Source organism: Mus caroli, unplaced genomic scaffold, assembly GCF_978045245.1.
Source record: "Mus caroli unplaced genomic scaffold, Mus_caroli_1 scaffold_10, whole genome shotgun sequence".
Lineage (NCBI taxonomy): Eukaryota > Metazoa > Chordata > Mammalia > Rodentia > Muridae > Mus > Mus caroli.
The window spans coordinates 56,931,910-56,956,095 of record NW_028227265.1 but is presented as its reverse complement, the minus strand read 5'-3'; the positions used below and the strand labels follow the sequence as shown (position 1 = coordinate 56,956,095).

The following is a 24,186-nucleotide window of genomic DNA, read 5'->3' as shown; positions in this document are numbered from 1 at the left end:
TCTAGCTCAACCCCCAGCATGACTATCTATTCTTATTCCACCCTCACCATGATGATCCATTCTAGCTCCACCCCCACCATGACGATCCTTTCAAGCTCCACCCCCACCGTGACGCTCCATTCTAGCTCCACCCCCACCATAACAATCTATTCTAGCTCCAAAGCCACCATGACAATCCATTCTAGCTCCAGACCACCATGACGATCCATTCTACCTCCACCCCAACCATGACGATACATTCTAGCACCACCCCCACCATTATGATCCATTCTAGCTCCACCCCCTGCCTGAGGACCCATTCAATCTCCACCCCCACCGTGACACTCCATTCTAGCTTCACCCCACCATAACAATCCATTCTAGCTCCTCCCCAACCAAGACGATACATTCTGACTCCACCCCCTCCATAATGCTCAATTCTGGCTCCACCCCCACCATGACAATCCTTCCTGGCTTCACCCCCACCATGATGATACATTCTAGCTCCCCTCACACCATGAGGATCCATTCTAGCTCCACCCTTTCCATGATGATCTGTTCTAGCTCCACCCCCATCATGATGATCCATTCTAGCTCCACCCCCACCATAACAATCCATTCTAGCTCCACAACCACCATGACTCTACATTCTAGTTCAACCCCTAGCATGATGATCCATTCTAGCTCCACCCCACCATGACAATCCACTCTAGCCCCACCCCCACCATGTCCATCCATTCAAGCTCCACCCCCACCATAACAATCCATTCTAGCTACACCCCCATCATGACTATTGATTCTAATTCTACCCACACTATGACAATCCATTTGAGCTCCACCCCCACCATGACGATACATTCTAGCTCCACCCCCAGAATGATGATCCATTCTAGCTCCACCCACACCATGACTATCCATTCTAGCTCCACCCCAACCATGATGATCCATTCTAGCTCCAATCCCAACATGATGATCTATTCTAGGTTCACCCTCACCATGACATCTATTCTAGCTCCAGCCCCACATGATCATTCATTCTAGCTCCACCCCAACCATGAAGATCCATTCTAGCTCCACCCCACCACAACGATATATTCTAGCTGCACCCCCTCCATGACTATGTATGTATTCTAGCTCCAACACATCCGAGATGATCCATTATAGCTCCACCCCCACCATGACTACCCATTCTAGCTCCACCACCAGTATGAGAATCCATTCAAGCTCTTTGGTCACTATGACTATCCATTCTAGCTCCACACCCACCATGATGATCCATTGTAGGTCCACCCCCTCAATGACGATTCCCTCTAGCTCCACCCCCTCCATGACGATATATTCTAGCTCCACCCCCATTGAGGATACATTATAGCTTCATTGGAGCTCCACCCGCACCATGATGATCCATTCTAGCTCCAACCCCCAATGAGGATACATTATAGCTCCACCTCCACCATGATAATCCATTCCAGCTCCACCCCCACCATAATAATCCTATCTAGCACCACCAACACCATGATGATCCATTCTATCTCCACCCCCACCATGACGATCCATTCTAGCTCCACCCCCTTATATGATGATACATTCTAGCTCCATCCCTACTATGACGATCCATCTAGCTCCACCCCCACCATGAAGATCCATTCTAGCTCCATCCCCACAATGACGATCCACTCTAGCTCCACCCCCTCCATGATGATATATTCTAACTGCACCCCCTCCATGACTATGCATTCTAGCTCCAGCACATCCGTGACAATCCATTCTAGCTCCACCCCCACCATCACTACCCATTCTAGCTCCACCACCAGTATGAGGATCCATTCAAGCTCCTTGGTCTCCATGACTATCCATTCTAGCTCCACACCCATCATGATGATCCAGTGTAGCTCCATCCCCACCATGACTTACCATTCTAACTCATCCCCCACCATGACGACCCATTCTAGTTCTACCCCCACCATGACTATCCATTCAAGCTCCACCCCCACCATGATGATCCATTCTAGCTCCACCCCCACTCTGATGATACATTCTAGCTCCACCCCCACCATGAAGATCCATTCTAGCTGCACCCCACCATGACAATCCACTCTAGCTCCACCCGATCCATGACGATTCATTCTAGCTCCATCCCCACCATGACTATCCATTCTAGCTCCACCCCGACCTTGACTATCAATCTAGCTCCACCCCCACTATGACTATCCATTCCAGCTCCACCCCCACCTTGACCTACCATTTTAGCTCAACCCCTACCCCCTCTTCTTCTCTGTCCATGAATATCCATTCTATTTGTCCTTCCCCTCCAAGTCTCTTACTCTATACCTCATCTTTCTGGTTCTTTGGATTGTAGCTTGGTTAAAGCAAATGTATGCTTGTATTTGTCTTTCTGGACGTGGGACACCTCACTCAGCATGAGTTTTTTTTCTAGTTCTTTCCTTTTTTAAAATTTTTTTTAACTGCTGTTGTTGTTTTGTGACATGGTTTCTCTTTGTACTCCTGGGTGCTGTCCCTGGAACTAGATTTGTTTACCAGACTGGTCTCAAACTCTCAGAAATCTTCCTGCCTCTGCTTTTTTTTTGTTTGTTTGTTTGTTTTGTTTTGTTTTCTTGAGACAGGCTTTCTCTGAGTAGCCCTGCCTGTTGTCCTGGAACTTACTCTGTAGACCAGGCTGGCGTTGAACTCAGAAATCCGCCTGCCTCTGCCTCTAAGTGCTGGGATTATAGGTGTGAGTCACCACACCCGTCTTCTGCCTTTTCTTTTTTAGTGCTGGGATTGTACCTGGCTTTTCTTTTTCCAATGATGCCATTCTTTAAACTACCAAGTAACTCTATTGTGTAAACAGACTACATTATCTTTATCCATTCTTTTATTGAGATATATTAAAGTTGTTTCCGATTTCTGGCTATTATGAATAGAGCAGCAATGAACATGGCTGACAAGTGCCGTTGTGGTAGGATGGAGCAGCCGTTGGGTATATGCACAAGGGTGGTATAGCTAGGTATTGAGGTAGATGGATTATGCATTTTCTGAGAACCCACTATATTGATTTCCATAGAGGCTATATTAGTTTGCACTCCAGTAATGAAGGAGTGTTCTCCTTGTTCCCCATCCTTGTCAGTATGAGCTGTCACTGGTGTTGTCAATCTTAGCCATTTGGACAGGTGTAAGATGGAATCTCAGAGTCGTTTTGTTGCATTTCCCTGACTAAAGATGTTGAACATTTCTTTAAGTGTTTCTCAGCTGTTTGAGATTCCTCTGTCAAGAATTCTCTGTTTAGATTTTTACCCCATTTTTAAAATTGGTTATTTGTTTTCTTGATATCTAGATTTTTTGATCTTCATATATTTTGAATATTGGCCCTCTCTGATTCCCCTTCTGTGGCTGCCAGTTTGGCCAGGTGAGTTTGTTCTCTGCTGTGTGGATGCTTCTCAGTTCAGAAGGTCACACTTATTACTCGTGCCTGTGCTATGACCCCAGCTAATTTTTTTAATTTATTTTTTGAGACAGGGTCTCACCATGTACACCAAGCTGACCTGGAACTCCCTATGTAGAGCAGGCTGTCTTTGAACTCACAGAGATTAGTCTGCTTCTGCCCAAGATTAAGTGATGGGATTAAAGGCATGCGACACCATACTCTGCTTCGGGACTTCAGGGGTAGCAGAAAACTGTCATCCCCTCAAATGTGCAAGCTTGATGGTGTGCCTCTTCCTTCCTGAACCTCAGTGGGATCTGGAACAAGGAGCTGTACCTGTTTGTGCATAGTTCCCAAAGTCAACTCCAGAGGGCGTCACTGCCATGCTAGTGTGGAGCACAGCACACTGGCTTCCCTGCTCAGCAGCCAACTGTGCCTTGATGTCACTCAGCCTTGATGCCTTTCCCACAAGGTGGGGATGGTGTTAGGCTTGCAGGAGATGACTGAAGGCACACAGAAATGCCCTGGAGCCTAGTAAACTATAAACCACTGTAAGAACCAAAGACCTAATTGTTCCCCAAATGCTGCTCATCTGCCATCTAGCAGCAAAGCAGAGAGGCGGGAGGATGAATTCAAGGCCAGTCCAGCTACATGAACCTGTCTCAAGCATATGTAAGCAAAATGTGTTCACATGCTTTTAATCCTAACACTTGGGAGGCAGAGGCAGGTGGATATCTGAGTTCGAGGTCAACCTGGTATGCAGAGCACGTTCCAGGACAGTCAGAGCTACACAGAGAAACCATCTCTGGGGCTGGAGGGGGTGTGTGGCTTTTAAAAAAACATTTATTTATTTTATGTATATGAGTACACTGTAGCTGTCTTCAGACACATCAGAAGAGGGCATCAGATCCCATTACAGATGGTTGAGAGCCACCATGTGGTTGCTGGGAATTGAACTCAGGACCTCTGGACGAGCAGTCAGTGCTTTTAATCGCTGAGCCATCTCTCCAGCTGTGGTTAGTATTGTTACATACATATGTGTGTGACCAGATCACATATCTGACTACAACGTGCTGAGCCTGTTTCTGTTGTTTGTGTGTGGATGGTTTCAGAGCTGATCACACTGCATTGGAAAAGCAGTGATGGTCCTTATCCCTGGGAGAGGCTAGCTTTCTCTCTTGCAGCTGTCTTTAGTTGCCTGTAGTTCTTTGTCTAGGAGAGGGGCTCCATAAAGTTTTCTCACTTCCAGATGAACATGTCTATTGACCTTGACCTTGTTCTTGTCTTGTTTATGGAGCCATTTCTAGGGAGACCGTTTCACAGCAGACTTTCTGCTATTCTGGCTCTTCTGTTCTAATCTTCCTGTTGCCTCTTTGCAGATGTTCCCCAAGCCACAGATGCAAGAGCTGTGACTGGATGTATCTACTGGGGCTGGTTCCCACCATCTCCTGATCTCTGAATTGTCCAGCCAGTGGTGGCTTGCTGTGATGGGCTCTATTTTCTGTAAAGAGGCTTAGTGATGAGGGGTGGGAGCTGCACTTATCCGTGGGTCTAAGGTAGAACGAAGTCAGAGACTATGCTAATTTAGCAAAGTGGTGGTAGTAGATTCTTTTCTAAGATCCCTGACCTTACTAACTCTGAGAACCTGGCTAGGTTTCCAGTACCAGTTTAATCTCCTTCCTGTTGAGTGGGTCTTAAGTCAAATTAGACAGCTGTATTTTTGTATTTTCTTAGTGATTGATGTGGGAGGTCCCAGCTCACTATGGGTGGTGCCCCTGGGCAGGTGATCCTTGGATGTCTAAGGAAGCAGGCTGAGCAAGACCTGGGGAGCAAACCAGTATGCAGCACCCTCTATGGCCTCTGCTTCAGTTCCTGCCTTGAGTTCCCTCACTGATGGATTGGAGGTACAAGTGGTTGTGAGTCACATCCAATGTAGCTCAGTACAGAACACAGGTAGTCAGGAAGAGCAACAATCGCTTTTAACCTCTGACCTGAATCCAGTGCTGAAGCACATTTCCTATGACCATGGGATGGCATGACAGCCAGCAGCAGATGTGGACCAGACTGCATCATGCACCACCCCCACTGACAGCTTGGCTGCTGTGAACTGTCAAGCCTGGCACACAACAGTTAACCTCCGGGTCTGGCCGGGTGCCCAGCCTGGGCTGCAACACAGCCAGTTCCTTTCTTTTATCCCACTTGCTGGGAGAACTCAGCTGGGTGAATAGAAAGTACCTAAGACAAAAGTTACCAAGAGAGGCAGAGCCTTGTTTCCGCTGTGGCTCTGGGCCCAGGAACTTCCTTCTTTCACCCGCTTCTCCTAGAGACTTCCAAATGACGCCCTCCATGGCAGCAAGAGGGAAGCGGGCTTCTTGGACGTGCGGAAGATGCCTCATTCTTGCTGAGGTGTTTGCAGTTAACATACAGGAGCCAAAATGATGGGAAGCTGCCCAAGCACTCACTGAGTTCAAGATTTGTCAGTGAGCCCCTACTGTGTGCTGGGCATGCTGACGCATTGTTTTCAGGATTTATGCACCTGTGGGTCCCACACTTCCCAGGGAGCAGACACTGAACATGGAGAGCCTTGGGAGCTGAGGGTGAGTATGGCACAGAATACGGGGTGGGCCCCATGGGGAGTTGGTTGAAAGGACACATCGAATCAAGGACCCTCAGAAGAGGTAGCATTTAAACTGAAATGAGAATAGGAAAGATTTAGTTTAGCATGTGCAAAGGACCGAGATAAAGTACAGACAGCCCCCCCCCTCCACCTTCCCTTCTTCTGCCTCTTCCTCCTCTTCCTCCTTTTTCTTCTCCTCCCTCTCCTCACATCTTCTGCCTTTTTTGAGGCAGGATCTCCTATAGTCCAGGCTGGTCTCCATTTGCTCTGCTGACCCAGGCTGGTGTGGAACAATAGCTTCTCTGGCATACATAGCCTGAGTGCTGCCCATTCCCTACCCACTTGGTGTCTATGGGGTTGTCTCATGAAATCCATACTGGCCTTGAACTCACCACGTATATAAATAAGGATGACTTGGAACTCCTGATCCTCTTGCCTTCATCTTCTGATTCCCATGCTAGGCAAGCACCCCATGTGCTTACAGGTGTGTGCCACCATGTCCAGTTTAGGCCAGGGGACCTTTACCAAGGGGATCCTGCCCCCAGGGAGACACTGACATCTGAAGAGATTTTTGATTGTGGACTTTGGTGGCAATGGGAGGTGGTGATTTCTATCTTTAGTGGTTACAGCTAGGGGCCAATAGGTCAGGTTACACTCTCCCCCACACCCCTTCTCACAAAGTGGTTCAGTGTCATGAAGAAATTGAGTAAGCCAAGGTCAGAGGGCATAACAACCCGGGATCTTGGGGTAAAGATCAAGACCAAAATGTTTTGAGCCTCCTCTAAATATTTGGAAGTGATTGTCAAGGGTGCCTGTCCACATGATGAATATGATGCAGTCTTGCGTGTATGAGTGTGACACAGCCTGTGTGTGGATGGCACCATATTGGTCCAGGGACCAGCTCAACTCATGAGGCTTGGCTGCAAGCTCCTTTGCCTTTTGATCCATCTTGCTAGCCCTGTAGTTTTGTTTTGTTCTGTTCTGCTTTTTAACCTTTGACTTTATTTTTAGTTTTTTTTTTGAGACAGGGTCTCTCTGTGCAACCTTAGCTGTTCTGAAACTCACTTTATAGACCAGGCTGGTCTCAGACTCATAGAGATTCACCTTTCTCTGCCTCCTCAGGCATCCACCATCACCTCTGGTCTGTGTATCATGTGTGTGCAGTGCCCTCACCAGCCAGAAGAAGGTGCTAGATCCCTAAAATTGGAGTTATAGGTGGTTCCATGTAAGGTACCATGTGAGTGCTGGGAACTCAACCTGGGTCCTCTGGAAGAGCATCCAGTTCTCTCCAGACCCCTCAGAGTGTTGCTAGAACCTGGGCTGATGTGTGACTCACGACCTTTCTGCCTCACCCTCCAGAGTGCTGGGGTCACAGGGATGTACGACCAAACCATTCCTTTAACATATTAATATTTCATGTAAAAGACAACATAATACAGTGCATCTATCTATTTATCTCTATATATCTGCATCTCTCTCACTGCCCAGCAAGCACTCACTCCCTGTGCAGGGCCTTGACAGTCTGTGTGTCTTCAGTGCCTAGCTCATATTCCTGCCATGTGCTACCCACATTCATTCTCCTGTTGATCCATGATGCTGCCTGACAGATTTCTTGTGGGGTAGGGGTCCTGAGGGGTTTTTGCTCTCAATTCACAGAAGACAGAGCTGAGGCCTGAACCAGGAGGCTTGAGGCTTCCACACTCCAAGAAGACAATGCAGGAGTCAGCGCTTATGCTGCATGAGACGACACACAGGCTCATTCTATGTCTGTCACTGGAGTCGATAAGACTGCGAAGTGGGGGGCGTCAGACACAGCCAGGGAGGTTTCCTCCCTCTTTTTTCTTCTCCATTCTCCTTCCCAATTCTCCATATCTGCATTGAGAGTTAATCTAGGCCAGCTATTCTCAACCTTAAGTCTGTAATCCTTTTTTTTTCAGCTGTAGCTCAGATGTTATTTTTTTTATTCTTTTTTATTGGATCTGTTCTCTATTTGCATTTCAAATGTTATCCCCTTTCCCTGTTTTTCCCCTCCGGGAAACTCCCATCCCATCTCACTGCTTCTATGAGGGTGTTCCTCCACCCACCCACCCACTCTCACCTCCCACCCTCGATTCCCCTACACTGAGGCATCTATCGAGCCTTCAAAGGACCAAGAGCCTCTCCTCCCATTGATACATGACAAGTCCATCCTCTGCAATGTATGCAGCTGGAGCCATGTGTACTCCTTTGTTGATAGCTTAGTCCCTGGGAACTCTGGGGGCGTCTGGTTGGTTGATATTGTTCTTCCTCTGGGGTTGCAAATCCCTTCTACTCCTTCAGTCCTTTTTCCAGCTCCTCTGTTGGACTAAACTCCCAGTGTTTAGTCCAATGGTTGGCTCCGGCAGGGCCTCTCAGGAGACAGTAAGGCTGTAATCCTTTAATACAGTTCTTTATATTGTGGTGATTCCCAACCATAAAATTATCATCATTGTTACTTTATAACTATTTTTGCTACTGTCTTTTCTGATGATCTTAGACAATCCCTGTGAAGCTGTCGTTTGACTGTCAAGGGAGTGGAGGTCCACAGGTTAAAAACCACTGATCTAGGATTTTGTGCATGCCATCCATACCACTGGTCACTGGGGATTTTAGGGATGGGGTCCATCCCTGAGTCATACCCCCAGCACTTCACTGGGAGATTCTAGGTAGGGACTTCACCTCTAAGCCATTCCCCAAGCCCTCCACTCACTTGATGTTCTTGGCACCCCTATTCCCAATTCCTTATTTCTGATGTCTGCCAACATTGATGTGTTCTGGGTCACCATAATGCTCCAGGTGAGACAACTATCTTGTAAAACTTTCACTGTTTATGAGTGAAACGCTGGCTTATGAGAGGGGCAGAGAGGGTGGAATGGAGTGGAATCTCTTCCCAATGCCAGGTGTACTCATGGCTCCCAGCATCCCTTGGACTCCCTCTGCACACCTGGGCTCAGGCTCAATTTACATAGAGGCCCCAGGGGAGCCAGGTATTGGAAAGATTGTCTGGTCCCTAGGCTCCAGCACCCAGTGTTTCCAACCATGGTTGCTATGGCGACCACTGAAGGTTTTTTTAGAAGCTGGAAGACTACTCTGGTGCCTGAAGGAGGCAACAACATCCAGCAATACTGAGGAAAGCCTCTATCTCACAGCCTGTTAGCACTTGCTGGCAAGCATCAGGACATCTCTGCAGGAGAGCTAGGGGTAACCAAGGCAGCAAGTAACCAAGGGGCCACATCCCCTCTTACAGATGGCTGTACCTGGCCAGCCTCCTGGGAGGGCTCCTCAGCTGCTCCTGTGAGGTGCATGGGTCTCAGGACCTTTCCTGGGGAAGAATTATCCAGGTGGATGGGAAGCATGGATGTAGGGCCCCTCAGCCCTGGCACTCGCCAGCGGCTTCTCCAGGGTCAGGCAGGCTCTCTGCCAGCACCCTCTTCCAGCAGTGCTGTGGTCATCTTCATCAGCTCTACCATCTCAGGTAAGGATGGGGCGATGACTTGAGACAAATGGCCACTCTTGGTGGTAGGGATGCCTCAGGGTGTCCTCCAAAAGATGTGTGTGAGCAGACGGGCTGGTGACCCACATCAAAATCATTGTCAAGGCTCCTCCTGGACTCTCTGTTTCTTTGTCCACCACATAGACTAAATAAACTGTTGAACACAGTGAATGGCCTAGTACTGCAACCAGTGGTCATGAGAAATGCCCTGTGTGCTTCGCTCTTTATGTTTTGCCTTGTGTATGCTTGGAAGTTGCTGGAGACAGAACCCAGCATTTCACACATACTTGACAGGTACTGCGATGAGAACTTGTCTGCAGACAAGGGCCCTCATGTCTACCCCACAAATGCTCTCCCACTGAGCCAAACTGCTAACCTCCTTTCCAAGTATTTCCTTTAGAAAAGATTTCTTTTTTTCTTTCTTTCTTTCTTTCTTTCTTTCTTTCTTTCTTTCTTTCTTTCTTTCTTTCTTTTCTTTTCTTTTCTTTTCTTTTCTTTTTTTTTTTTTTTTTTTTGGTTTTCAAGACAGGGTTTCTCTGTATAGCCCTGGCTGTCCTGGAACTCACTTTGTGTTTATTTATTTATTTGATTTTTTTGTCCTAGAGATTGAATCCAGTTTATGTTAGGCAAGCACTCTACTACTGAGCCACATTCCTAGGTCCTTCCCTATTTTTATACATTTATTTAATCGTGTGTGTATGTAGGGGCACATGAGCTATGTACAGAAGGGATAACTTTCAGGAGTTGCTTCTCTTCTTCTACCAGGTGGGTCCAGGGAATTGAACTTGGATCTTGAGGCTTGAGAGCCATCTCAATAACTAACCCCTATGCTTTAAATTGTATGTTGGCCCTCTGACCTAGCTAAATACTTTGGGACAGTATTAGCTGCATATGGCTTTGTCCTTGGCAGTATTTACTCTGTTCTTTACATTAAATAAAGCTACACATGAAAATGCCTGATCTGCATTAGCTTCCAATTTCCAAGGTATAAATACTTTTACAGTCAGGTTCATACTGCAGGCTGAATTCACCGAACATGCAGCCCTGTCTGTCACTGAGCACACAGCACTATCACTGAGCACCCAGCACTGTCACTGAACATGCAGCACTATCACTGAGCACACAGCACTGTCACTGAACACGCAGCACCGTTGTTGAGGATGGAGCACAGTCAGTCACTGAGCACCCAGCACTGTTACTGAGCATGGAACACCATAGGACACCAGCGTCTTGGTTGATCTTTCAAATGCAAAACTTCCCTGCAGTTCTGCTTGAGTTGCAGGAGATGTAAACTCTGAGTGTGGTCAGGTTCTCCTTCCACTGTAGAGCATGTTCTACTGCCCAGTTTTTATTTTATTTATTCACTTAAACATTTTTTTTAAAGATTTATTTATTATTATAATCTAAGTACACTGTAGCTGTCTTCAGACACACCAGAAGAGGGTGTCAGATCTCATTACGGATGGTTGTGAGCCACCATGTGGTTGCTGGGATTTGAACTCAGGACCTTCGGAAGAGCAGTCAGTGATCGTAACCGCTGAGCCATCTCTCCAGCCCCCACATTTTTTTTTTTTTTTTTTTTTTTGAGACAGAGTTTCTCTGTGCAGCCCTGACTGTCCTGGAGCTCAGGCTGTAGACCAGGCTGGCTTTGAACTTACAGAGATCTGCCTGCCTCTGTGTTCTGAGTGTTAGGATTAAAGGTGTGCACCACCAATCACAGCCATGTTTAATTTTTCAGTAACGACTGTGTGACCTTTGGCTGACAGCACTGTTGAATTCATTATTGTTTGTCACATGGATTGCATGTGTTTTTTGATCTGTTGGCTTGTCAGTGCTGAGACTGAACTTGGGGTCCCCACACCCAAGCTCTGTATATGCCTGAAAAGTTCAGACACTGGAGCCATGTGCAGGTCTTTGGTTTCAGACTTTACTGTGTCTCTTGATGTGCCTTTCACCCTTACGTAGGCTCTGGCCTGAATTTACTATATGATATGTATTTTATGACCAGTTCAAACAGCCTATAAAGTTGATAAGACAGACTGGGAAAGGAACAGTGTTTAGGAGCTGGCTCCCAGACGCCATCCTGGACAGCTCCCACGTCACACTCTGGTCACACTCTGAATAGGTAGTTTGAGTCAGTTACTTTGGGATGTGGTGGAGCCCTGCCTAGAATCCCCCAGTGAGGGGCTGGGGTAGAGCCCTGCCTCATGTATGAGTTCTATGTCAGCACAGCAAACACAACATACCTGGTTCACTCTGCATTTCAGAGGAACTGGGAATAATCCTTTAATGTGTTACAAACAGAGCCTAGAATGGATCAGCGAGTATTTGCATGTGACTGTCCTTGTTTATCTGGCTTGTGATCAGCTGAGAGTCCTGGCTGTGTTTAGTGGATTCTCTTGTTTTGTTGAGGTACAAGGGGTACGAGGTTTAAAACCCAGGGCCTCCCCCGTTCTTGGCCCAAGAGTGTATGAGCCCACCCTGACTGAATTGAGTCTCCCTCGGATAAGGGGGACACAGTGAAAATTTACACCACTGCATGGGGTTGGAAAGCAATGGAAAGTCCTCCTGCATGCCGGGGCCAGAGGCTAAATCTCCCAGTGTTCCTTTGCCCCACATGCCATATTGGGTCATTCTCCTGGGCTGGGACTGAGGGGAGCTCCGGTTGTGCTTTGTGGAGCTCAAACAGGTGACTCCACTGATGTGGATCAATTGGTTTCCTTGGTTTGACTCCATGTCATTTTGAGATTTCATTAATTTTGTGTGTCTTAAGGTGGAGAGAGTTATGTGTGTAGCAGGACAGAATATGTATGTGGAGGTCACAAGGCAACTTTCAAGAAGTCTGTTCCTTCTGTCCTGTGGTGCAGGTGGGCAGGTTTGGCAGCAGGCTCCTGTACTGCTGAGCCTTCTTGCTGGCCCTGTCTTTCTTGTCCTTGTCCTTTTTCTCCTCCTCCTCTTCCTCCTCCTTTTATAACACTTAGGGGGACTCCAACATTGCAGGGTTCTGATGAAAGACAGAACACAGTAGTGGGCTAGGCAGACTTCTGGAATCTTTTCTCTGACACCCTCCTGACTGTGCCTTGCAGATATGGACACAGAGCGAGAAGCCCTGCAGTGCACAGCCTACCCTGAGGTTCAGAGCTTCTGCCAAAGGCACGGCTTGGCGTTTGAGGTAAGCATCTCTGCTCACCTGGAAAGCCACACCACCCCTTGCCTTCTGTTTGGTGCTTTAGCGATGGGTCTCAAAACTCAAAATGTTTGTTTGTTTGTTTGTTTTCTGAGACGAAGTGTCTTCTAGCCCAGGCTGGACTTGAACTCATTGTGTAGCTGAGAATGATGTTGAATTTGTGACCCTCCTATGTTGACCTCCCAAGTGATAGGATGACAGGTGTGTGCCTCCAAGCCCAGATTATGCAGTGATGTGGATGGATCCCTATGCTTCATGTATGTTTGTCAGACTGAGCTACATGTCCAAGAGCTCCACCTGCCTCTACCTCCTGAGTGCTGGGATTAAAGGTGTGTGTCACTGTGAGGGTCCCTATGAATGCTGTGGTCAGCAGAGAAACGATTTTCAAGAGGCAAGAAGGAAATCCAGTTCCGTGAGACTTGGCCAGGCTACATCAAACTTCTGGAGTCTCAGTTTATTTTGGATATGTTTAAGTACAATGTTACTTTGCAAAACATGTTTTTTCCTAGTAACTATTATCTCAATCCAATGTTCATATAATAAAGTGTGACCACATTGGAAATTTTTAGGCAAAGGATATGTGACCTCTACCATGAATATGGGTTCTATAGCTTAAGGTCTAGGATCTGTTGTGTTCTCTGACTGAGATAGCATAAGAGAGCGGGCTATAAAGTACAGATGGCATTTCCCCTACAGATGGGTTCTATTGACTGAGAAACCAAGTTGAAGATAAGGCCTAGGGAGGAAGAGTCTGGTATAAACAAAGCTTGCCAGGTTATTCACTGCATCTACTCCCAGCCGTTTGGGTGGAAAATAGGTATATACATCCTCCACTGAGGAGATAACTCTGTGTGAAAACATCCCTGGTTTTTCCAGAGTGTATCTGTGAGCACCCCTGCCCTCTGCATACCACCAAGCCAGTTGCTGTAGTCGATTTTTTTTTTTTTTTTTTTTTTTTTTGGAGACAAGGGTGTCAGATCTCATTACAAGTGGTTGTGAGCCACCACGTGGTTGTTGGGATTTGAACTTAGGACCTTAGAAGAGCAGTCAGTGCTCTTACCTGTTGAGCCATCTCGTCAGCCTCGTAGTCGATTTATAAACAAGATTTAATATAATGTTATTTATACAATTGGGTGTTTGTCTGCATGCATGTGTGCAGTACCTCTGGAGGCCAGATGAGGGCGTCAAATTCTCTAGAACTGGAGTTATAGACAGACTGCCAAGTGAATGCTGGGAACAGAACCTGAGTCCTCTGCAAGAAGAGCATCGCTTGAGCCAAGAATTCAAGGCCAGCCTGGGAAACACAGGGAGACAATGTCTCCAAATAAACAAGTAAAATAAAGTAAACAGGACTTGAGAGTATAGCTCGGTGGTTGTGTAAGAGCATTTGCCTCACGTGTGTGAGGGCCCTGGAGTCCATCATCAGCACCACCAGAACAGAACAGCGACAGAAAGGGACTCTTTCACATGGAAGGCTCCAGAGTCTTGTGCTTGTTCTTTTAACACCCCTGTGGTGCCCCAGGCAGACAGCACCAGCGCCTGACTAGCCCAGCAGGGGTGGGGAAGGGGAGGGGCTGCCTCTGTAGGCTTCCCCCTCACTGCTTCTCCCCTGCCTAGCTCCTCTAAGCCTACAGCCTCTCATTGCTGTAGTTAGTTGTTCCTGATTAGCATTTCTTTCTCTCTGAGCTACAGAGTTTACAAAGGGAGTGAGCTCCCAGTACCCTTTGTCTCCCTGTGTTTCCAGCCTGCACAGGGTCAGTGCTGCAGGCTGCCATTCGGCCCAGATCCCTCCCACCCTCCATCTCTCCCCACCCCTCCCTCTCCACCCCCCACTTTCCTGCCAGTCTGTGTGCAGAGGTGGACCTCATGTGTGGTTGCTAAGGGGAATTTGCTGGGTCACTTCCTGCTGTTCTCAATATCGTCCCTCACAAAGCGTGTTCCTAGCAAGCTTGGGCATGCTCTCCTTTTAAAAGGAATGAAGCAGAAAACACCCAACTTCCTCTAACAGAGTTTCATGCAATCCAGGCTGACACTGACCTCTCTGTAGCTAAGGATGGCCTTTAGTTCTGGATCCTCCTGCCTCTACCTCCAAGTGCGTGACCCTATTGTCATCTCCACCCCCCACCCCCACCCCGCGCCCCCAAGTCTCCACACACTAGACACTGGGCATCAAACCCTCAGCTTTGTGTATGCTGGGCAAGCACTCTACCAAACAAGGCGGGCGTCTGGTTTCACATGTGTGCAGGTGTCTGTGGAATGGAAAAAAGTTTTGGATTCCCAGACCTAGGGTTCCAGGCTGTTGTGAGATTTGTGAGCTGCTTAGTGCAGCTCTGAGGACTGAACTCAGCTCTCTGAAGGAGCAGCAAATGCTTCTTCCTTGGTTAGGTTCCATTGCTGTGAGCAGACACCAGGACCAAGGCAACTCTTATAAGGACAGAGTTTAATTAGGGCTGACTTACAGGTTCAGAGGTTCAGTCCACTATCACCATGGTGGGAGGCATGGCAGCATTATGGTGCTGGAGGAGCTAAGTTTTGCATCTTGATTCAAAGGCAACCAGAAGAGACTCTCTTCCAGGCAGCTAGGAGAAGGGTCGCAGAGCCCATCTCCACAGTGACACACCTACTCCAACAAGGCCACACTTCCCAGGGCCAAGCATATTCAAACCACCACAGCTCCCCACCTCTAAGACAGCCCTTCCAACCCTCCAAACTTGGTTTTAAGTAACCCCTTCCCCCCCTCTCTCCCTCCCTTCCTCCCTCCTTCCCTCCCTCCCTCCCTCCCTCCCTCCCTCCCTCCCTCCTTCCCTCCCTTCCTCCCCCTCTTCTTCTCTTTCCTATTCCCTTGAGACAGATGGGCCTTGAACTCAAAATCCTCCTTCTTGTCTCAGCATCAGGACCCCAGGGAACTTTCCTTGCAGTTCATGACTGTGGCCTGAGACAGAGACCACTGGGGATCCTGGGAGATACCCAAAGAAGGCTCCTTAGTTTGGGTCCATCATTTTTCTTTTTTGAATTTTTTTTCCTTCAGTTTTTTGAGACAGGGTTTCTCTGTGTATCTCTGGCTGTCCTGGAGCTCACTTTGTAGACCAGGCTGGATCAAATTTATTTATTTATTTATTTTTGAGTCGGGGTCTCTCTGTGTAGCTCTGGCTATCCTGAACTTGCTCTGTAGACCAGGCTGGACTCAAACTCATGGAAATCAGCCTGCCTCTGCCTCTTTCCTGAGTGCTGGGATAAAGGGGAGAGCTACTTCTGTTCTTTTATTTTGGTACAAAATGGAATCTAAGGGTTGTGTGCATTATGCAAACCAGCTGCCACAGACCATACTCTCAGCCCCTTACTGGAGATGCTAGGCAAGCAATCTAACACTTACCCACATCCCTAGCTTCACATTTGTCTAATCTAGAATATCCTTAGAGGAGAAATGCTGCAAAACTGATCTGAAGATACTATTCTTCAGTCAAATGAAACTGAAAACCAAAAATCACTCATCAGAAAACTCATCCTTCTGATTCCCAGGTGGTTGATCTGAGGTGGGGTATTCCGAATACGCAGGCCACTGACTACCTGACCACGGAACTCTGCTTAGAAGAACTGGAGCGCTGTCAGAAAACATCCATAGGACCAGCTTTTGTGGTGAGTGTGTCAGGGTAGGTGGAGTCGTCCTTACTCTTTTTTCCATCACCAGAATGTGGTCCCCGACAGCAAACCAAACAAAAGAGCTAACATCCCAATCCTCAAAGACTAGTCATGACTGTAACAGTACTCCTATTTGGCTCAGAAGTAGCACCAGGCATTAGTAATCAAATGCAGCAGTAAGTGAACTGGAGAGCACAAGGCTGACTTGGGAGGGAATCTTTCAGGTCCATCTGAAGCCTCCTTCACTCTTCGAATCTGGTCCACTTTACATTTGTGAAATTTGGGGGGTTCCGGGAAACACTAGAGAAAGTAGAAACCGGTATTCTTGGGAGTTTGTTTTCTTTGTCTCCATGTTTCTGTTGGTCTGGAACAGGGAGTCCACTCGTACACACACCTGTAAGTCACTCTGTCACCAAAATAATCCCCGAACTGGTGAAAGACTAGGCCTGTGATTCCAGCACTCAGGAGGTAGATCAGGAGTTTAAGGTTTTCTTTGGCTACCTAGTTCCAGACCCTGTCTCAAAAAGTGAAAATTAAAACACACACACACACACACACACACACACACACACACATCAAGCTGGGCAGTACCAGCACTTGGGACTCTGTGAGTTTGAGGCCAGCCTAGTCTACAGTGTGAGTTCCAGACAGACAGGAATACATAGTGAGACCCTGCTTTGAAACAAAACAAAACAAACGAAAATACCCCAGACTCAGCAGCCTGTGCTGTTCTTGTAGAGGACCCCAGCTCATTTCCCAGTCTGGCTGCGTACAAGTGTCCATTAACTCCAGCTCCTGGGTATCTATGCCCTCTTCTGGCCTCTGTGGGCACTGCGTTCATGTGAGCGTGCCCACTCACAGACACGGACACCAAGAATTTAAAAACTCCACAGCAAAACCCTGTGCAGCTCTATTCATATTGTCTTGATCATGGTGAGTAATGATAGCATGGACTAGAATTCACCAAGATTTCTAGAATATTCTATAGGCTGCCTCAGAGAGTAAGTCTTCCTAAAAGAACTGGAAGAGTTGGAGAACTGGGGTCTGGAGAGATGGCTCAGAAGTTAAGAGCACTGACTGCTCTTCCAAAGGTCCTGAGTTCAAATCCCACCAACCACAGGGTGGCTCACAACCATTGGTTAGGAGATCTGATGCCCTCTTCTAGTATGTTTGAAAACACCTACAGTGTACTCACATATAATAAACAAATCTTTTTTTTTTTTTAAGAACAAAACAGAAAAAAACTAGGCTGTATGTCTGCTCCTCCATCCATACATCTGTCATCTCAACTACTTGGGAGGCTGAAACAGGAGGACTGTTTGAACCCACAAGCCTTTTTTAAAAGAACATTTTGGGGTGGGGGGGTTGAGACAGGATTTCTCTGTGTAGTCCTGGCTGTCTTGGAACTCACTCTGTAGACCAGGCTGGTCTCAAACTCAGAAATCCACCTGCCTCTGCCTCCAAGTGCTGGGATTAAAGGCGTGCGCCACCACCGCCCTGCAAAAGAACACTTTTTAAAAAATGACTTCTTTGACAGTTTCATACCATCACACTTTGTCTTGATCAAAGCCATCCCCAACTTGCTCTACCTTCTCCCTAGACCTCCCTGCACACCTTCATGTCTTTTTTTTTTAATCCATTGAGTCAAATTAATGCTGGTGGAATGCACATGGTATATAGCCATCCCAGAGCTGAGCAGCCTGTCTGTGGTCCCACCCTTGAGATAAAGTGACTCTCTGTCCCCTAGCATCCTTCAGCTGCCAATAGGTCCTCAGACTGGGGTGGGCCTCAGGACACCCCTTGTACTGGATTTCATTTGTCTTGGCCATGTGTAGGTAACCACAGCTGTTCTAGTTAATTTGTTCAACAGCCATGTCATGTCCAGAAGACAGCGTCCTTCCCACTCCTCCTCAGTGATGAGATGTCTCATTTAAGCCCATGAGTTGGAGGCCAGCCTGGGCAACATGATGAGACCTCATCTCAAGATGAATAATAAATAAATAAATAAATAAATAAATAAATAAATAAAACAAACCTGAGGCTTCATTCCTCTACCAATGTGTTCACAGGGTGTCTCTGTGTAGCCCTGGCTGTCCTAGAATTCACTCTTTAGACCAGGCTGGCCTCCACTTGCCTCTGCCTCCCAGGTGCTGGGACTAAAGGCATCCCCATCACAGCCCAGCATGTGCTATCTTTTAATGACAGCACATGTCATTTAATGTCCTAGCCTCCTCTTTGCACGTGGCTACCAGTACATTTTGGTGTTTTTTAAAGATTTATTTATTTATTTATTATATTTATATGAGTACACTGTAGCTGTTTTTAGACATATCAGAAGAGCGCATCAGATTCTATTACAGATGGTTGTGAGCCACCATGTGGTTGCTGGGAATTGAACTCAGGACCTTTGGAAGAGCAGTCAGTGCTCTTAACAGCTGAGCCATCTCTCCAGCCCCAGTATGATTTTTTTTAATTAATTATTTATTTATTTATATGAATGTTCAGTTTTCATGTATGAATGCAAATGACAGAAGAAGCCATCTGATCCCATTACAGATAGTTCTGCACCAACATGTGAGTGCTGGGAATTGAACTCAGGACCTCTAGGAGAGCAGCGAGTGCTCTCAGCTGCTGAGCCATCTCTCCAGCCCAGTATGTTTTAATTATTACTGCTTTAAATTATTTCCTCAGCCCAGTGTGTAATATGTCTGGTGTGAAAGTCTGAGGCCCTGAGTTCAGATCCCGAGCATCTAGAAGGCAAAGACAGATGGATCTCTGGAGCTCACTGACAGCCAAATTAGGCAATTGATGAGCTCTGGGTTCTTGGAGTGGTGCTGTCTCAAGAGATAAACTATGGGCTGGAGAGATGGTTCAGAAGTTAGGACCTCCTGCTGTAATCACAGAAGATCCAGCACCCACATCAGGTGGCTCATATATGCTAGTAACTCCAGCTCCTGGGGAATCTGACTCCCTCTCCTGGCCTTTGTGGGTACTGCACACACAATAGTCCATAATCACCATTTAAGTACTAGAGGGAGGACTAAAAGTCTCTCTCTCTCTCTCTCTCTCTCTCTCTCTCTCTCTCTCTCTCTCTCTCTTACACACACACACACACACACACACACACACACACACACACACACGGCCCTCGAGTTTGTAACCCCACTTCTCAGTTCTTTTTCTATGCTCCTAAGTTTATTTTCCCAAAGACCTAATAATCATGTTGAGTTTCAAAGGAGAACTGGGCTTTGTTTTCCCTTTTGAGAAGGGTTCTTAGGTAGTCCAGGATGGCTTCAAGCTTACCGTGTAGCTAAAGCTAGTCATTAACTCAGTCCTCCAATCCTCCTGCCCCCAACTTTGGAGTGCAGGGATGGTAGGCCTATTCCACTAGTCTGTCCAGTTCTGGGTATGTGTGTGTGTATGTATGTGTGTATATATGCATGCATGTATATATGTATGCATGCGTGTATGTATGCGCATGGAGCCCAGGCCTTGGCTTGAATGTGGAAGTCGGAGAACAACTTGCAAGAGTGGCTCTCTTCTTCCACCTTGTGGGTTCCAGGGATTAAACTCAGCTGTCTGGGTCTGTGGCAAATGCCTTTACTCACTGAGCCATCTCAAAAGCCCTGATAAACAACCCTCCTCAAGGGGAGCTAACTCTCAGCCAACACTGCTGGCTGGGGAAAGCTCCCTCCGCATGGGGGAGGGATTGTCCTCAGACCTCCTTCATGTCCATGCCACCAGTCTGGAAACTTCGAGCCCTGTGGCTGCACAGCTGAGCTCTACTGACTTCCCCTCCAGCATTGCCCTCTCTGCCCCCAGAGCCTGTCTGTCACTGCCACTATTGTTAACAGAACTTTCCATGAAAATCAGACCCACACTGGTGCCCTGGAGAGAAGGTTCTGTGGTAAATAACTCATTAGCAGGCCCCAGACTCCCCAGGCTCCTTTAGAGGCTGGGCCTCTCTGGGCTCCAGTATCAAGGACTCCTGGTGATGGCTCCCAACACCTCTCTAGCTCCCACCACACTAACCCAAATGAATGAGGGCTTTTGCCCCAAACTTCCCCTGTGAGGCTGGAAGGCCTTCCTTTGGCTATCTTGTTCCTGTGAGGCCAAAAGAGACCCAGGATTGGTGGCCTGGGCTTTTCTGCTCAGCTGCTCAGAAGGCTGAGGCAGGGGCTAGCGTGTACACGTGAACCCCTCCACAAGTGCACAGACACACGTGCATGCACAGGAGCATGTGCAGGCAATCACACACTGGCCTGTGTGAACTACTACTTTTGGGTGTTTCTCGCTCCTCTCCTCCCGTCCTATGTGTTCTTCCTCCTCCATCTTCTCTCTTTTCCTCCCTGTACTCCTGGTCACTACTCCCCTTCTCCCCTCCTCCATCTTTTTTGTTTGTTTGGTTTTTTGTTTTGTTTTTTTCGAGACACGGTTTCTCTATAAAGCCCTGGCTATCCTGGAACTCACTTTGTAAACCAGGTTGGCCTCGAACTCAGAAATCTGCCTGCCTCTGCCTCCTGAGTGCTGGGATTAAAGGCCTGCGCCACCATGCCCGTCCCTCCTCCATCTTGTAGCTGTTGCAGGCTCCCCTTTTGTCTGAGACAGCCTTCCTTTGCTGTCCACATTGGCCTAAATCTCCCACACTTCCCACCTCAGCCTCTACCCTGAGTGTGGGGATTGTCTCCACACCAGCTTCTTTGTGTAATAGTCACACCATCAGGTGACCATGAACACCAAGCTGTCGTCCCTTTAGTGTGCTTCCTTCACAGTCCCAGAGTTCAGTGTCGGGTGGGATTTGAACCCATGCCTGTCTCTGTCTCCCTCCCTCCCAGGCCCTCCTGGGTGACCAGTACGGCCCCTGCCCGGTTCCCCGGAGGATTGAGGAAAAGGAGTGGGAGGCACTAAGAGCTCAGCTGACCTCCAGGCCTCGAGATCTGGAGCTGGTGACCAGACATTTCCAGAGAGACGACAACACCATTCCTCCAACCTACGTCTTGCAGCCTTCAGGCTCACTGGTGGTCCCAGGGCCCGAGGAGGCCACCTTAACCTCTGTCCTGAGAGGTGGAGCCCAGGAGGCCTGGAGGCTAGGCCTCATCAGTCAGGAGCAATGGATGTGCTATCATCGATCAGGTGAGACCCAAGGAACCTCCAGAGGTCCATGGAACACAGGACACCCAGGCCAACACGTCCCCTGTGACCTCAAACGCAAGTGAAGTGTATCATCTCAGTGAATGGTAACCCTGCTTGGCTCTCAAGAGACTGCATAACCTTGGCCAATGTTAGTCTCTAGGACCCTCTTCTTGACCCCTGGCTCTGCCCTCCTGTCTCCCAGGGTGACCGCCATCTCAGTTTGCCTGCAACTGAAATTGTTCAGGAATGCAATACTTTCCTTTCCTTTCCTTTCCTTTCCTTTCCTTTCCTTTCCTTTCCTTTCCTTTCCTTTCCTTTCCTTTCCTTTCCTTTCCTTTCCTTCCCTTCCCTTCCCTTCCCTTCCCTTCCCTTCCCTTCCCTTCCCTTCCCTTCCCTTCCCTTCCCTTCCCTTCCCTTCCCTTCCCTTCCCTTCCCTTCCCTTCCCTTCCCTTCCCTTCCCTTCCCTTCCCTTCCCTTCCCTTCCCCTCCTCTCCTTTCCTTCTCCCTCCCTCCCTCCCTCCCTCCCTCCCTCCCTCCCTCCCTCCCTCCCTTCCTTCCTTCCTTCCTTCCTTCCTTCCTTCCTTCCTGTTGTTGTTGTTGTTGATGATGATATGATGTTGGTTTTGGGAAGGTGTCTTTTGTTTTGTTTTGTTTTTTTCTAGATAGGGTTTCTTTGTATAACTCCAATTTTCCTAGAATTTGTTCTGTAGACCAGGCTGGCCTCAAACTCAGAAATCCCCCTGCCTCTGCCTCCCAAGTGCTGGGAGTAAAGGCACATGCCACCATGCCTGGCTGCATTTATTTATTTTTTTATATAGGCATTTATTTATTGGCTGGGGAGTGTGTGCCAGCCATGGAGACATGTGGAGGTCAGAGGACAATTTGCAGGAATTTAGGTTGTCAAGCTTGATGGCAAGGGCCATCCCATGCTGATACTCACTGACCTTAGAAAGCAATGTGTGTGTATGTGTGTGCGCGCGCGCGCGTGCGTGTGCGCTCGAGAATGCATATGTGTGCACAGGTGCGTAAGAGTATGTATGCAAATGTGTAGCCAGAGATTGTCAGTTATCTTCTGATTGTACATTGAGGCAGGGTTTCTCACTGAACCCAGAGTTCACAGATTAAGCTAGACTAGGTGTCCCAGCTTTTTTTTTTTTAGCCGCCCAGGCTGGCCTTGAACCTGTGATCTTCCTGCCTCAGGAGACTAAGTATCTGAGGTAACAGGCCTTTGCTGCCAAGCCTGTCTTGGAAAGGTCCTCTGTTGACTCTTGTCCTTGACTGGAATGTAGGATCTCCAAGGGCCTTCCATCTTCGGAGAGCAGGGAGACTCCACTGAGCCCCAGAGAGGCTTCAAAAATATCTCCTTAGATCTGGCTGCTCCTTCAAAACAAGAGCCTCTTGAGACAAGTCAGTGGGAGCTCAGGCTGCATAAAAGCTAAGAGTCTGGAGGCACTGCTGGTTCAGCAGGAGAGCGCTGGCTGGTCTTCCAAAGGACCTGAGTTCAGTTCTGCTCCCCAGACTCCTTCCTCACACGCACACCCCCACACATATATTACACATAACTAAAAAGTAAGGACAAGACAAGCTTGGTGGTTCTTTAATCCCAGTAGAGGAGGCAGAAGCAGAATCTCTGAGTTTGAGGCTAGCCTAGTCTGTGTAACAAGGACAGGCAAAGCTGTGTAGAGATAAATCTTTAAAAGATAAAGGAGTCCCGGGACAGCTATGGCACAACTTGCAACAGGAATCAGCCAGCTGCAGGCTTACAGCTTGCCTCGTAAAAACAATTCCACCGACACACACTCGGGCAGACTCACTGAGTGTGGTTTGCTGCACTCTTGCTGCAGTGTCAGAATGTCCAAATGTACAGACTCTTTTTTTTTTTTTTTGCCCATCAAGCTTATTCCCAGACTGCTGGAGTCTCTTCCACCTGGCTAGTGAGTAAAGACTCCAAACTCTAAGAATCCTTTCCTCTTCCTCTGCCTTCACAGTCCTGTGGCCCCTGGCTTCGTGTCTGAGAGCATGGTTTCACTCCCTCGGTACCTAAGCTAACCTCAGTACCAAGCCCTCACGTGCACTGCAGCTGCTAAGCTAACTCACGCAGGAGTGGAGTGTTTGTTGATCGACTATGTGAAGAGGACACTGAGCTCACAGGGCTGAAATCCCCATCTGTAAAGCAAATAGTGGAGGGACATTTAATACTGCCACCTCAGTCGGACTAATTCCAGAACACTCTGTCACTTTAATAAGAGGCTGTCCCCATGAAGCAACCACTCCCATTCTCTTGGCTTAGCTTTGCTGTTGTACACTTCTTATCATCAACGGGATCACACACTATGTGTGGTTAAATTTTTTTTATTTCTTTTGAGGCAAGGCCTCCTGTGTAGTCCAAGCTAGCTTAGAATTGTGTATGCTCAGCCAGCCAGATGACTCAGGAACTAAAGGTATTTGCCACCAAGGCTGATGACTCCCGTGATAGGAGAGTCCTGCGTTCTACAAGTTGTCCTCTGACCTCCACACATGCTCGGTGGTACACACACCCACAAACCCACAAAAGCCACCCCCTCAATTGACTTACTAAATAAATAAGTGTCAAAAAAGAAGTGATTGTTTATTAGCCCAGGCTGGCCTCATTCCAGCAACCCTCACCTCAGCCTCCTGAGGACTGGGATTGTAGGTGGGCGCCACCCTGCTGTCCTAGC

General features: G+C 47.8%; 1 protein-coding gene across 6 annotated transcripts in view; it reads left to right on the top strand.

Moving 5' to 3' along the window:
- Positions 1 to 5,737: 5,737 nt before the first annotated feature.
- Nwd1 (NACHT and WD repeat domain containing 1) overlaps positions 5,738 to 24,186 on the top strand; it is a 65,181-nt gene continuing 46,732 nt past the window's right edge. For 4 of the 6 annotated variants that reach the window (XM_085843816.1, XM_085843815.1, XM_085843818.1 and 1 more), the window contains exons 1-4: positions 9,142 to 9,510; positions 12,615 to 12,700; positions 16,235 to 16,351; positions 21,190 to 21,487. In XM_085843816.1, the coding sequence (XP_085699942.1) occupies positions 9,339 to 9,510; positions 12,615 to 12,700; positions 16,235 to 16,351; positions 21,190 to 21,487 (673 nt within the window). In that variant the 5' untranslated portion in view covers positions 9,142 to 9,338. Of the gene's footprint in view, positions 5,998 to 9,141; positions 9,511 to 12,614; positions 12,701 to 16,234; positions 16,366 to 21,189; positions 21,488 to 24,186 lie in introns of those variants that run through there. The other 2 variants (XM_085843817.1, XM_085843819.1) reach the window with 2 other exon arrangements.